General features: G+C 32.2%; 2 protein-coding genes across 3 annotated transcripts in view; one reads left to right on the forward strand and one right to left on the reverse strand.

Annotated features, from left to right (window-relative positions):
- Positions 1 to 54: 54 nt before the first annotated feature.
- LOC126770953 (uncharacterized) lies at positions 55 to 5983 on the reverse strand. Its single transcript, XM_050490581.1, has 7 exons — positions 5478 to 5983; positions 4578 to 4652; positions 4280 to 4446; positions 3386 to 3606; positions 2971 to 3101; positions 2366 to 2514; positions 55 to 1962 (listed from the first exon to the last, which is right to left on the reverse strand). The coding sequence occupies exons 1-7, from the start codon at positions 5680 to 5682 to the stop codon at positions 1786 to 1788; spliced, it is 1125 nt and encodes a 374-aa protein (XP_050346538.1). The 5' UTR covers positions 5683 to 5983; the 3' UTR covers positions 55 to 1785.
- Positions 5984 to 6944: 961 nt separating this feature from the next.
- LOC126770925 (myosin heavy chain, non-muscle) overlaps positions 6945 to 15610 on the forward strand; it is a 62030-nt gene continuing 53364 nt past the window's right edge. Inside the window, exon 1 of one of the 2 annotated variants that reach the window (XM_050490538.1) lies at positions 6945 to 7708. In XM_050490538.1, the coding sequence (XP_050346495.1) occupies positions 7364 to 7708 (345 nt within the window). In that variant the 5' untranslated portion in view covers positions 6945 to 7363. The remainder of the gene's footprint in view (positions 7709 to 15610) is intronic. The other variant, XM_050490537.1, reaches the window with a different exon arrangement.

Consider the following 15610-nt stretch of genomic DNA (forward strand, 5'->3'; position numbering starts at 1 on the left):
AGTTTTATTTAACCTTTCAAGTAAATAACATAATAGTATATAATATAATTTAATACATATTTTTTTTTAATATGAAGTATATTTAAAAACTGATTAATACACCAAGAATTACACCGTCATGTAAATATAGTATATAACAAGATAAAAGTTTTTCTCATAAGACTTTTTTTGTTAACAATATTAATTTTTATTTCTCGTCAACTATGCAGTCAACACCATAGACCCCTAAATGAAAGTTGACTAAAACGTCCGATTACTAATAAAAAAACTATTCATTTCGTTTACGGATAACGGAGCCGTAATAAAAAGCGTCACAATACAAAATCGCATGTACCATGAGATGTAAGAACTTGTTAGAACACTCATAACCGATCGGTTACTGTTTTACAATAACAATTCGTTAAATATATGCACCTTGCATTCATCATTTATTAGTACTATGGCAAAAATAGGCTCACTGTTCATTTTAGTTATAATCTGTATAATAAAAATAATTATTAATAATATTCATATACTGTTTATGAAGCCGAGATGGCCTAGTGGTAAGAACGCGTGAATCTTAACCGATGATCGTGGGTTCAAACCATAGCAAGCACCGCTGAATTTTCATGTGCTTAATTTGTGATTATAATTCATCTCTTGCTTTACGGTGAAGGAAAACATCGTGAGGAAACCTGCATGTGTCTAATTTCACTGAAGTTCTGCCACATGTGAATTCTACCAACCCGCATTGGAGCAGCGTGGTGGAATAAGCTCCAAACCTTCTCCTCAAAAAGAGGAGAGGAGGCCTTTAGCCCAGCAGTGGGACATTCACAGGCTGTTACGGATATACTGTTTATGAAATAAATTGAGTAAAATACTTTCAAGAAAAAATACATGAAACCGAAGCATAAAGGCAATCAAACCATAATAGAAAAAAAACATTACAAACGCTTTTTAAAATATTCCATATGCAATGTCTCATTTAAACATTTTACAATGTTATATATGCTTATATTACGTTACGTTACGTTAGATATATTATTCAATGGCCACGTCATATAATAGCAAAAGAACAGCCAAACGTGACGACAACATCACCTATACAAAGTACAACTTTGACAAAAATATCAATTATATAACAATAATTATGTATTACAATCAGCAACTTAACAATATTGAGCAAATTTATATTTGAGAAAGTTTACAGGTAAATAACACCAACTTGATCATATACAATGTAATATGACATATATAATGTACATAATTAATAAAATATTTATAAAAGAATAACAAACGACCAAAGATTCAACAGTACACATAATAATTTCTACAAAGATATTGATTTGTTACCAGTTGTATAGGTATATAAAATAGAGTCAAGGGTCTCCAAACTCATCGGCAAAAGGCCTAGTCATTCACTTACTTCTATGGAACCACACCAATATACTGCAGGTTCAGTCTTGATATAAGGCGCAAATTCACATAGCGATCGTCGATTTCGTTTGAAGAATAGGTCATAATGTATGAAAATGACCTAGATATATTTGATTTGTACCTTACAAGTATCTACTGCAAGCATTGGATGTTAATGTTTGAAAACCTCTGGCATAAACCATTCCTTATTTAACAATTAATTCATAATTTGATACCATAGAATAAATACTTTTAGTCTGTATCACATACATCTCATTTGGAAAAAATATATACATACAAAAAAATTATATTTAGAGACATATACCTGTCAACAATAATATATAGAAATATAATTTGTATATGTATGTGGATGGAAGTCTGGTCGTTACTTTAACACTTCACGGGATGAGCAGCGTCCATCTCTTTGAACACATAAGTGATCTTCATGATGGCCAGCCAGAGCTGTTCGTCCTGTATGTCGCGGTGAAGTGTGAACCTTAGCGTTTTGTTATTAAAGCATATCGCCTTCACGATCACGCCTTCGTCGTTAGTGGTCTTACAACTTCCCTGAAATGAAAATAAAATATTAATCAAAAAAAAAAAATAAGGATATATTTCGTTTGAGAACATTATTTGAATAAAATATAAAGTTTTTAATTTGTTCGCAACAACTTCGACACTAAGCCAAAAAAACTCTTGCAATTTTTTTAAAATAAAATAGGCCGACGGGCCGCCATCATCTATAGACACTAGCACTGTACCCCACCACCCCATGTGCCAGTAGGCAGTAGTAGTACACTGGCTCAATTACCTCTCAAACCGGAACACAACAATAATAATTGTAGCTGTTTTGCCGTAGAATATGTGAAAAGTGAGTGTTACTTACCCAGACAGGCTTGCACGAGGCCCTACTACAAAGTATAGTTGCATTGCATTACACAACACATTAGTACTATAAGATCAAGCAAACCTGAGTTTCCGCCAGACATATTTGAGCCAGCCTCTGCAGCACTTGATCAGCATTCAGGGGACTGTCCTCCGAAATCCGCACCAGCACTATGTTGGTGTGCTGACCTTCAACATCTACGGAGAACGTCTTCAGGAAGAGGCCGTGGATAACTAGGAAAGTATCAGTAGTATTAATATAGACTCATGTTATAAAGAGCTAAGTTTAACTATTAATGCGATTGATCGAACATAACATATTTTTTTTAATAATAATATCCTGGGACATTTTTCACACACGGCCATCTGATCCCAAATTAAGCTCGTACAAAGCTTGTACTATGGAAACCAGACAACTGATATACTACATATACTACTTTTCTTTTGTAAATACATACTTATATAGATAATTACACCCAGACTCAGGACAAACAGACATGTTCATGCACACAAATGTCTGTCCTGGGTGGGAATCGAACCCACAACCTTCGGCGTGAAAGGCAAGTGTTCTACCAACCACGCCAACCGGCTCGTCAAACATATGTTCATAGTATTTAAGTTCATTCGGTTGCAGAAGAGTCAGCGACAGATCCGCAATCGTTTAGACGACGGCGCATGAACGTCGCGTACCGTGGGCCAGGCGGCGCGCGCGGCGGTGGTCGAGCGCCAGCGCGGCGTCGTCCAGCGCCACGGCGCACGGCGCGGCCAGCACGCCCGCCTGCCGCATGCCGCCGCCCAGCATCTTGCGCACGCGCCGCGCCCTGACACACATCATCGTCTAATCCAATATATTCACACCATACTTTAATACATAAATCATGTAAACGAAACTGAAACATTGATGGAAATTTTGCAGGAAAGTAGTTGCTCATTAGAATTTGCATATTAATGCATTTTTAACTGCCTCATCAAACTAGCTATTCACTGGGCTACCTTGGCAGTAAGCAACAGACCAACCAGGACCGGCTCCAGATAATTTATTCTTTCATAAATATCCTCCCATTTTATTACAAAACCGGCTATCCGTACTAAATAGGTCACCTACTGCTTGATGAAATGGTAGGTGCCGACGATTGCGGACCCTGCGGGCGCGGCCAGTCCTTTACTGAAACACAACGATACACTATCGCAGCTCCGCGCGATGCGCTCTGCCGGCACATCCAAGTACGTACTGGCGTTCAGCAGTCGCGCTCCATCCATATGTAGCGGTATGCCATGCTTCTTGCAGATCTCTGACAGATCATCTATCCACTGGAGGGGCAAAACCTAAAACAAATATTGAATATACAATAAGATATGCAATCAACCTCAATTATAAGTAATTAAAATGTGAAAAAATATACTATACACATAATAAAAAATATTTTTTTAAAACTATACTACTTATAATCAAAATAAATTATTCCAAAACCAATAGATATCCGATAGCTTCTTTTGTCGGTTAGTAGAGATTGAACAAACAAAATATTCCATGTTTATTTTTTTTATTTTTTTTTTTATAGAATAGGAAGGTGGACGAGCATATGGGCCACCTGATGGTAAGTGGTCACCAAACGCCCTTAGACATTGGCATTGTAAGAAATGTCAACCATCGCTTACATAGCCAATGCGCCACCAACCTTGGGAACTAAGATTTTATGTCCCTTGTGCCTGTAATTACACTGGCTCATTCACCCTTCAAACCGGAACACAACAATATCAAGTATTGCTGTTTTGCGGTAGAATATCTGATGAGTGGGTGGTACCTACCCAGACGAGCTTGCACAAAGCCCTACCACCAGTTTATGCAAATTAACAACTTCATCATCATATATTATGTAATTTGTCTAAGTGTTTGCCATGCCAAATATGATGGTCAATCTTGATATGATAAATATTGTAATATTATTGTAAAATGTTTACTTATTTTAATGGTTAAATTAGAATGTTGTATTATCACCTTTCCTCCACAAACATTGTGAGTGTTTTCAATTGCAATCAAAGATGTGATTGCCTCATGAATATCCGAACCTCGAATTTTGCTTTCCAACTCTTGCAGGTCAAAAGTTCCATCTGGTTTGTTCTGAATAGTATTTAAAAGAACCCCCGCGACATGAGCTGCACCACCTTCAGAACAAAGAATTTTCTTTTTAGTGTAAAATACACAATATGATAAATTATTGGCATATTGTTCATTTGCAATGTACATAAGCTTGGAACATATCAAATAATAAAAGAATATGAAATACTTTACTAACCTTGTTCATATTTGAAAATATGTGATAAATTACCAACAATTGCCTCTGAGCCTCTTTTATTACAATGAACCATTACTGCAAAAAAAAAATTATATTTTTTCATCACATTCTGTGCCATCTTTTACTTAAACCTCAACAGTTTAACATACCTGAATATATTATTAAAATAACTTAAATCAAAATTTAATAGCCGAGATGGCCCAGTGGTAAGAACGCATGAATCTTACCGATGGTCGTCGGTTCAAACCCGGGCAAGCACCACTGAATTTTCATGTGCTTAATTTGTAATTATAATTCATCTCGTGCTTTACGATGAAGGAAGACATCGTGAAAAGATCAGAATTTCAGTGAAATTAGACACATGCAGGTGGAAACCTGCACCTTTTTAAGATTGTCGGTTCACCTTGCCACAGGGTTACCTACACTACGTTTGCCTAAGCGTGGTCTCCATTCTACACATGTCGGCTCCATCGGCCATCAATGTGCCTAGAGACCAGCCCACTTCCACTTTAGCAATCTAATTTTACACGCAATGTCGGAGATTTTAGTTCTCTGGCGAATGTCCTCATTTCGGACCCCAAGCATCGCGCTTTCCATTGCTCACTGAGCAACCTTAAATTTGTGTACTAGTCCTACGATGACTTCAGTTTATGTGATATAAGTAGACAAGTTGATTAAGACATACGATAATTCAAGTGAAATAAATTTATTTAATATACATATTATGCTCATAAATTTTAAATAAAGTTTCAATTAAAAAAAATACTGTGATATTTTATTTATATATTTAATTATGAAAAATGAATATATTTTTTCACAATTGTTTTTTAATGATGTATAGTTTTTAATTATATAATATATATAATTTAATAGACATGCTAAAATCAGGTTTAAACTTACTTGCAATAAGATTAGCCATGGTACCGGTGGGTACGAATAATGCCGCTTGTTTCCCTAATAAAGTTGCTACTTTACTCTCCAAAGCATTTACAGTAGGGTCCTCTCCAAATACATCGTCTCCAAGAGCAGAATTTACCATTGCGTGCATCATAGATTTTGTTGGCTTAGTGACGGTATCAGACCGCAAATCCACAATAAACGCCATTTTTTTACTACACAAATTACAGTAATAACGTTTAAGTAACACCAAACAAAATGTTATGGCATAGCCTTTTTAATACAAGGGATACGAGTTATACGTTGTGTAAGTATCGTCGTGTTTCTGTATAACTAGCAATTATTCTTTAAATATAACTTCATATCAGTATGATCGGCTTAAAATACTGTGAACTTTGACTTCTTAAACATGATAATACCAGAGTTTTTCTTAAATAATTGTTAAGTCTTTTGTGGGAACATGAAAAGTTTATCTATTCCTTGTAAAACAGTTTTTTTTATATAGCCAAATGTTCAATATGCATGTTAAAGAAAATTGAGCTTTATTATTTTGAAATAAATGTCAGAGATTGACAGTTAAAGTTACACACACACAGCTTATGTTAGAAATACCCTTTTATTAAATTAATATTTAGAGTTATTGAAAACTTTTTAAGTAAGATATGTGTTTTAGGTTGTGGATGATTCTTTTTTAAAATATATGTTCACATATTAGTATCATGAAAAAATATTTTTAATCAGTTGCACTTATATTATAATATCTAGATTAATACAATCACTTGTATTCTATACATGAAAATCTTAGCTTTAATAATAAAAATATTAAGAAACAGCATTTACTAACTAGTCTTTTAAATTACTAATTAGAAGTCTTTTTAATTTTTATGCAATTTATAAATTATTTTCTTTTTTATTGCTTGAAACATATCACGATTATGGTATTAATGTTGTACTTAATTTTGATAATATTTTAATGCGTTCATGTTTTGCACATATTTAATTAAGAATATTCTAATTTAATTTACAAAACTTGCAGTTGGTACATATATCTTAGCATGCAAATGAAATTTTAAATATTTAATATAATAACAAATACAATATATTTTGTTATGTAAGGTATTTCTTAACCGATTACTGTATCTTTGATACATCAAAGACTTTTTAATCTCAGTTCTATTCATAAGTTCAAACCTTCGTTGATAATCGGGCAACGTATTCGCTATAAACTATGTCGAAAGTGTGGTGCTAGAGCTAAAATTACATTTTGTTAAATTGAACATATCCATAACACAAATATTTGTTTTCATTTACAAAAAATTACAACTTTGCAAAAATAAGTCAATCCTATTGGCTACTTGAAAATTAGAATGTTTCAATGTAATAAGCTGCCAATCACAGTAACAGAATTTAACGGTAATTGTCAGAATTTTATTAGCTACTATTCAAAATTCAACACACTCGACATTTGTGTCAAAAACGAGCAGAATTGGAGTGATTTGTCGGTTTAACTAAGACTATTTTTCTATTGTAAAAAGTACTGTATATTATTAAAGTCCGTAATTAATTAAAGTGTTGTTAGAATTACATTACTAATTTTGTTGACGTTGCTGTCTAATTGAACAACGATAACGTTGTACATATTTTGGACAAAACGTGAATTCGGGCGTCGACCGGTTCATCCCTCCTACTTGTAACCGTTGCTGCTGTCACTCTTGTCAGTCTTAGTCGCAGTCGTCATTTCGTACGTGTCGTGCTCCTCCGGCACACGAATAAGAGCCGGTGGTTTTTAACAACGTGTTGTGTGGTGTGTCGGTCTGTGCGACCGTTTAATGTGGTATACAGTGCCGGTGTTAGGTTATCGTAAGGGTCGCGCGGCGTGATTGGGCGCGATGGTGGACATGGATAGAAACGACCCGGAGCTCCGGTACCTGTCAGTCGATCGGAACAGTTTCAATGACCCGGCGACGCAGGCCGAGTGGACTCAAAAGAGATTGGTGTGGGTTCCGCATGAATCCCAGGGTTTTGTCGCAGCGGGTATCAAAGAAGACCGTGGAGATGAAATGGAAGTGGAGATTGCGGAGTCAGGAAAGAGAATCCTGGTGGCGAGGGATGATATCCAAAAGATGAATCCGCCGAAGTTCGATAAAGTTGAAGATATGGCAGAATTGACATGCCTCAATGAAGCTTCTGTTCTTCACAACATCAAAGACAGATACTACTCAGGGCTCATATATGTAAGTATAATATCCTAATATCTAAACAAACATAACTAACAAAAAAAATGATTTAAATAACAAATTGATTAACAATCTTATTTAAAATTGCTGTAAAAATGAAAAACGTTTTTAAGAGATATTAAAATTGACACTAAGAAAAATTGAAACTTGCCTACCCAAATATATTACTTTTCAAAAGAAAAATAATGTTCTTATGTGTAAGTAAGTCAATACTAAAATATTAATAATATATTTAAAAAAAAAATAGTTCAAATAATTATTTTATTTCATTATAATATTGTTCTAGATATCTACTGTAGAATTACATAGTTTTCACTCATCATCATTAAACAATTCAAAATTTGAAACCAAATAATCTCGATATCATATGACACATATGATATCTTTTTTTATATGTGACATTGGAAAAGAGAAAAAAAATGATTATATTAATTATTGTCAATTTTAATGTATATTTTGAATTCTTTTAAAAGCTTTTTGTAATAAAATAGTTCAATTACAATGAATGCCGTTGAGGTATGCCATTAAGTAAACTATTTTGGCATTATGGTCCATTGTACTTCTTATAAGCAACATGTAATGGGCTTGGTTTATTTTACAATAGCTTATATTATTTAACAATGATTGAAATAATAAATTGGTTGGTAAAATTATGTTTATTTTTAAAAACAAGATTTTCTGAATAAAATATTTTAAACTTTATTTAAATAAACATATATCTTTAATAATATAATAAATATATATCTACAATATCATTATAGTTCTTCAAATTTTTTTTTATGTAGCAATAATTAAAATGAATATATTTCTTAACAAATTTCTAAATTTAGACAAAATTCCAAATAAGGAAAATATGCTCAGTCGTCTGTTTAAGTGGTAAAGACGAGATCATATTTACTTTGTAATGAGTAATATTATGTGTAATAACATATACAATTATATAATAAGAATTCTATCTAAATTTGTTTATAGATAAACAAAAAAAATGTTGCTTAAAATTTTATTATGTTAAAATTGATTTTTAATAATATTTCTATGTTTATTATATTTTTATGTTATTGCTGATTGTTTTAATAATGTTATTGTTTAAATTGTTTTCCATTTATTTAGAAAGGAATATGTCAGCGGTTTAAGGATAGAATATAATTATATTTAAAAAAAATTATCATTGTGGCATTAATAGATATTGCTATTTTATCAGTTAACACTGAGTCTTGGTGCATTTTGCCTCTTAGATAATTTTGTTTGGTTTCAGATTATCTTTGCCTCATTCCAATATTTTGTAATAAAAATTGTTATATAGACAACAATTGCAGATATGTAATAATATATCATAATGTGGAATGAATCAAGAAATATTTGAGTCTTATTTTTGTGGATTTGTGAAGCAAAGGAAATTATTCCTTTTATGAATTAGAATATGAATAAGAATATTATTTTATATAAAAGAACTCCTTACTTCAAAAAAAGGAAGTCCTATATAACCTCCAATACATTATTATGTGTACAATATTTTGAGCTAAAGAGGTATTCTTGTTTCCTTAACTGATTTTAAGGGAAGGTTCTAGAATATAAATGATTCTACAATATCAAGTAACCATTCTTTTGTACAGATAATAGAACTAACAATTGTTCAATTAAGTGATGATGGGTTTTAATTATGATAATTTAGACAAGTCAAACATACATTTTATTTGTATTATTTATTTAAATTAATTATATATTTTTGTAAAGCATGTTAGCATGTGGCAGCTTTGCTTGTATCCGTTTAATTTCAATAATGTGAAATATAGTAAATATTATTATATTAAATAAAAAATTGAGTATGTAATTATGCTTAATTTAATAATAGGTAAATCTAGTGCTTCTCTTATAATCAAAATTTGTTTATAGAAAACAAAACATTTTTAAAAGTTTAATATAAATTGCATCATAGGTTTGATACAAATTGCATAAGATTTCTCGTCATTTTAAAAACATTGACAATAAAAATATTTCTTACTCTAAAAACATATTTTTAGCCTCTAATTTTTTGTATATTCTTCTAAAATTATTGATTTAAAAATTAATGATAAATTTGACTGAATAGTATTTTTTATAGAAATATAAATGAACAGTAAAAGTTCTCACTTCTTTCACACTCTATTAACAATGCATTTTTTTAAATATATAAATTCACTTTAATAACAGTCGAGTTTATGTTTAATGAGTTTTAAGAAATACTAAAAAAAATATGCAAAAATAGGGAGCTTTTAATAACTTAAATTTTTACATATTTTTATCGTATTTCTTAAAAATATATGTAAAAGAAAATCGCGAGATATAGATACTGGTAAAAACCGTGACTTGTATGCTTTAAAGCAGTGTTTGGGCTGAACAATTAGACTCGTCGGCGGTCGCCGTTCGCAAATGAATAGTACGAGCACCTTTGTCATTCAAATTAAAGGATTTCACGCTCCATTGACTTGTGCTGATTAATGGTACACTGCGGTTTAGGCCGGCGCCAAAAAAATTTATTCATTTGCTGCAAATCGGGCATTAAGACTACTGGACACTGGATCATTACGTCGCATATATTTTTTGGTTGAATTTGTTATTACCTTCGCTATTTTAATTTGAGACTACAAATCGTGTAACAATGATATTATCTAAATATAACCATTTTACAGTTCAATGCTCTTGCATGACATTGTTTAAAGTTACAATGATGCAAAATTGACTTGGTGTTGTATTTTGGTTGTTTAAAATGCTATGATGTCATGCATCATTGCACTACAATTATCACCTGCAGTATTTGGTATTGAGAATATTTCGATTATTTATTTAGTTTTTGCAGATATTATTATTGTTAAAATAAGACTTTACCAACACAAGCATTTGTTACTATAAAAAAAATCTGTTCGATATTTTGACTACATTTTTGTATCACGCGTAAATAGAGAGTAAATCTGGCAATTACCAAGGGGTTGATCGTCGATGTCACTTTAGATTTGTATGGGTTAATTCAAGCGTTTGGTCAAAGCGTGCTCGAGATGAATGTCAAGGTGAGGCGCGCCGTCGGCCGAATCGGCCGCGGCGGTCGTCGACCCCGTTAGGGGTGGGGTGAGCGGAGGACGGCCCACGCGAATATATGCGCCGCGTTTAACCTCCACCGACGTTCTGCCGCCCTGGTACTTGCGATAAACTTCGTCTAATTCTTGTCACACTTTTACTGTCTTGCTTCGTCGAATTATCCTTCCCAAACAGCTCACGAGAAATAAATACGAGAAAGTTCATTTTTGATTATAAAATATGAACACACTAATCCCACACAATTATGAAATACCTTTGGCAAAAATGCAAATATTGAAAATGTCCGATGGTTAAAAATTTTATATTTTATCAAAAAAAATACGACTGATGGTTTAAAAGATTAGCGCTTTCAAACAAAAAAAAAACAAAAACTACATTCAGTTTCATTATTTAAGTATAAATAGAAAGCATATGTTTATATCGGAGGTAGATACATCAGAAATTGACTTGAATACATGCTACATGTTGGCCCGATATGATCGTAGAATTATCGCGGTAGGATTCAAGTGTCAACGACCAGCTCGCGTAAATTTCTAGACGTATTAACATCATAATTATAAAACGAAATGTTAAAATACGAAAAGTTAAGTCCGAGATAATTTAGATTTGTCCCTGAAAAGTTGAATGAGCCGCGTGTTTACGCAATGCTTGTTGTAAAGGTTAAAATTACGCATATCCGCTCGAGAGGCGTCGATGTCTCGTAAAACTGTTTTAATGTGTAATAAATAGTGTACGAATATTTATATCGTACGCTGTTTATTATATTTGTTTTGTATATTACGTATGTATACAGTAATATATTTGTAGAGATATCTACATACTCTATATTATTCTATCTTTCGCAAGCACTGAACATTATTTAAGCGAATGCTTCAGAATTCTTCAGAAAAAAAAAACAAATTTATTTAAACCTTTAATGTAAGAACCAACATTTTTACTTTAATTTTTATTTTTTGAATAAATCTATCCAATTATAAATTAATTATATTATTACAATAATTAAATGAAATTCATATAATTGTATTATTAAATACATATTAAGTTGTTAATGAAAGTTTAATTAGCTTAATGGTCGTTTCCTAAAGAAAATATCTTGCAAAACTGTTTAATCAGCATTATAGCAATGAACTAAGTTAGCGAACCGCGTTGGCCGTTTAAAATAGAACGGAACGTCTCCCTGACTGAGGCTATCAGCACTTGAATGCATTTGATTGTGACGTCATGCGATAATGCGATAAGCGATGGTCATGCTGATAACCCGGCTGCGTTTGTGATATTTAAGATAAAACAATTAAAAGCTTTCATAAAATTCATTAAAAAATATCTAATAAACTAGTAACTTCAACATTGCCTATAGTCTATACGACCTTAAAATATTTTTCGAAAATAATTGTACATTTAAAAGAAAAAGGCAACGAGTATAGCTTCGAAAATGATTGATAAATGTAATATACCAAAAGCCGTGATAGATTTGTTAGAACGATTGAATTTTAACCGAAGACTACGGGTTCAGACAAACTAAGTTTTTATTTGCTTAGTTTGTGGTTTGATTCATCTCGCTCAGCTTCGGTGAAGGAAAACGTAAAGGAAAACTTCATATATCGCATGAAAATATGCCAATGTTTATTTACTAACCGTTTACTATGCAGCTTCAAATCTTCTCAAAAGTAGAGGAAGCCTTACATTTTAAAGGACATTGAACGATTGTTACTTAATTTTCTTAAATATATATATTAATTCGATGAAAATGTATATATACTTCCTGAACAATGAAAAAATGTATGTGGATTCGGTCAAAGTCCTTATAATTAAGTCTAACTTTAGTGGAAATTTAAAGTGCGGATTCGTTCGTTCGAAATCCTCAATTCCCCTAATCTGTAAAGTCAGCTGAAAGTCAAGTTACCTCCGCACCGGCAATAATAGATTTTTTATTCTGTATTGTAAGCAAATAAGAGCTAAATTTCCTCGTACCATAACCGATTCATAAGCACTCTATGGTCCATTCACAGAGCGAACTCTGCAGAAATATACCCATTCGGTTGTGATCTTAAAGTTTCAAACAGTAAGAATGTTATTTGTTTGACTTGTTATGGTAATAGGGTTGAATGTATCTCGATGAACGCACCCTTTGCAGTCTGGCGATCCCTCCCGAGCCTCCCGCGGGGAGGTAGACAGGGCGCAGACGAGGTCAAATGAAAGTTTCAGACGCGAATAGATTGTTTGTATTAACGGATATGTCTGACGTATGGTAGTTGTTAAGGAAGGAGGGGAAATCGAGGATTTCTCTTTGAGCCATGCTTAAGTGTTTTGATGTCCTCCATTTGCGGGTTTTCAGCTTGAAATATTTAAGGGGAACTATATTTTTAAGCAGATACATCCTTTTTTAATAAGTAAAGTATAATATATGTTTCCTTATAAATCCTGAAAATATATCTATTAATCATTTATAATTAAAAATGTCTGCAAACATTGTCTAAATATTATTAATCGTCTTAAAACCAATAACTAAAAATTGTGTAACTACTTTCAAAGCGTAACGTGTAATGCGTTGTATGTATATATGATAGACTGGTCACTGCAGCATCTTTCCCATCCTTTTATCTGCACTGCGGTCTGCAGGTGAGGCAATGCGTCAATCGTAAAATACCAGTATAAAGTCGAAGATTCTGGAGATTTCGGTAGAGTTGAGAAAAATTTCAATATGCGGTATCTTGCAATTTATACAAATGATGGTTGCGTTATAAAAAAGTCATTATATTTTGAATTACTCTTAAGTTTGTTCTTGGAATTAAAATGGTAATGATTCAATATCGTTCAGAAAATTGTCGACTCAAGATTGAACTGCAAAGTGCCCTGAAAGTTTTGGGTCGTATAGTTGTAAAAGTTGTTCAACAGTTTAATTGAATTTTAGTTTAGTTTACAACTTGGATTTTAATACCGTGCTCTTTTGATGGCTCGTTTTATTTTAAATCGACGTCGAAAACAGAATTCTGTCGTACGTAACATTATAGGCTTGGAATAATCCACAGCTGAATTATTTTCGTACGGCTGATGTAATGGTTTGTTTTGCATTTGAAGATCATCAATATTTGAATGTACATTCTCGTGCAAAGACGCAAAGGACGCTTTTTTATATAATTTTATTTAATTGCAATTAGCTTATGATTTAAATGGGGTATCATAATGTATGAAATCTGTTTTAAATAAAACGCTTTATTACGTCTCATATATAAAAAGGCGGAGGTACCAAGCTAATATTAAGAAGTTACTTCTCATATTTTATAATTTTGGTTTAACTATCTTGTTATATAAAACACTTATGTACGTCATCAATAAACTGCTCTTTAATTGTTAAACATTCAATCTATTTTTATTATTACTTATGAACTACTTTTACGAATGCCTATTAATTGATAGTCAACATTGAACGCACTTCAAACTTAGCCTTACACGTGTCCGAATTCACACTGAATGACTCGTTTGTTCTCGATTGAAGCATCAATATCGAGCAGCTAACAAACTGATGTATGATTATCGATGCTATTTTCATCTTCACCAACGCCAATGTTCCTTTCAATTATCTTGCCTTGATATTCAGAAATACATTTTAATGTTTTAAAATGTTGTTGTAACCACATTTGGCATAATTGTGCTTGCCGTAATGTATTTTGACACAATTCGGTATTTGGGACAGTTTTTAATCTGTTATGGTAACAGAAATCAGTTGAGAAGTAAGCTCTTATTATATTGTTACTAAATAAATTAAATATTTAATTTCAATATTTTTGAGCATGTTGTTAAAATAGCAAAGTTATTGTGGATCCATCTTTACGTCCAATTTAAGTTGATTGCAACACCGAGGTTTATGTTGTCTAGACGGCAAGCCTTCTACTTCCCCTCATGGCAAAATTATGGTCTATTAGTTTAACAATTAAATTTACAATAGTCGAGGCATCGCAACGTTAAGGCAAGGCGCGGTCATTTACATCACAATAAAAAGTTACCAAGAGCTTTTAATTGTTATAATATAGAAGCCTCAATATATCTTACGTGCGTCTAGTGATATGGCAGTCTCTGGTTCGACCTTTTTCCATTGGAATTTCGATGTTTTTGATTTTTAGTAATATTGACGCTTTATTATAAGGAAAATAAGACAATAAGTAATTCCTTAAATATTATGTAATGGTAATTGTAGAGCTGGTGTAGTTTAAATAGTAATAGTGCTTATTTAAAAAAAACACTATAGACTTAAACATTTTAATTACTCTACGGAGCTATAATACATGCAGAATTACTTTTCGTAGCTAATTACGACAGTCACTTGACGTGCAGACGTGGGCTCGAAGCAATATGACATTATTAATAAATTCATTTTAGAACAACTTCGCCGTAGCTAATATCAGATTGTAAAAGGTTTCGATATTGTGAGCACAAATCGTGTTCGATATTTTATTTATAATATTACATTAAGAATACGTCAGATACTCATAAAGATCATATTTTAAGAGTGCAATAAAAACAACCGAATAATATGCAAACGAATCTTCGTTACTTTATTTGAATTGATGCGATATTGATTGGTCTTGCGGTTTTATATAAGCTTTAATCAGGTCCTCATAAATCTTTTGATAAATTTTAATTGACGCCAAGGATAAAAATTAATAAATTAATGTTCTATATGAATATGTAGTATATTCTTAAAACTTGGATCTTATTTATTATTTCCGCTATGCTATCAGAACAATTCTCTGACAGGTTTTCAAAATAACGTTCCATTGTGTTATCATCATTGTAATCTCTAGTGTTTATTGACCGAAAATGGTATTT

The sequence above is a fragment of the Nymphalis io genome, chromosome 9 (assembly GCF_905147045.1).
Source record: "Nymphalis io chromosome 9, ilAglIoxx1.1, whole genome shotgun sequence".
Taxonomy (NCBI): Eukaryota; Metazoa; Arthropoda; class Insecta; order Lepidoptera; family Nymphalidae; genus Nymphalis; species Nymphalis io.

What these genes read in the sequence shown, in the direction of transcription:
- LOC126770953 (XM_050490581.1), bottom strand. Translation starts at nt 5,682, where the DNA reads ATGGCGTTTATTGTGGATTTGCGGTCTGATACCGTCACTAAGCCAACA. An exon ending in TATTTTCAAATATGAACAAG is followed by an intron (nt 4,447 to 4,577) that starts GTTAGTAAAGTA and finishes TTTGTTCTGAAG; the next exon opens with GTGGTGCAGCTCATGTCGCG. An exon ending in CGCGCGCCGCCTGGCCCACG is followed by an intron (nt 2,515 to 2,970) that starts GTACGCGACGTT and finishes ATACTTTCCTAG; the next exon opens with TTATCCACGGCCTCTTCCTG.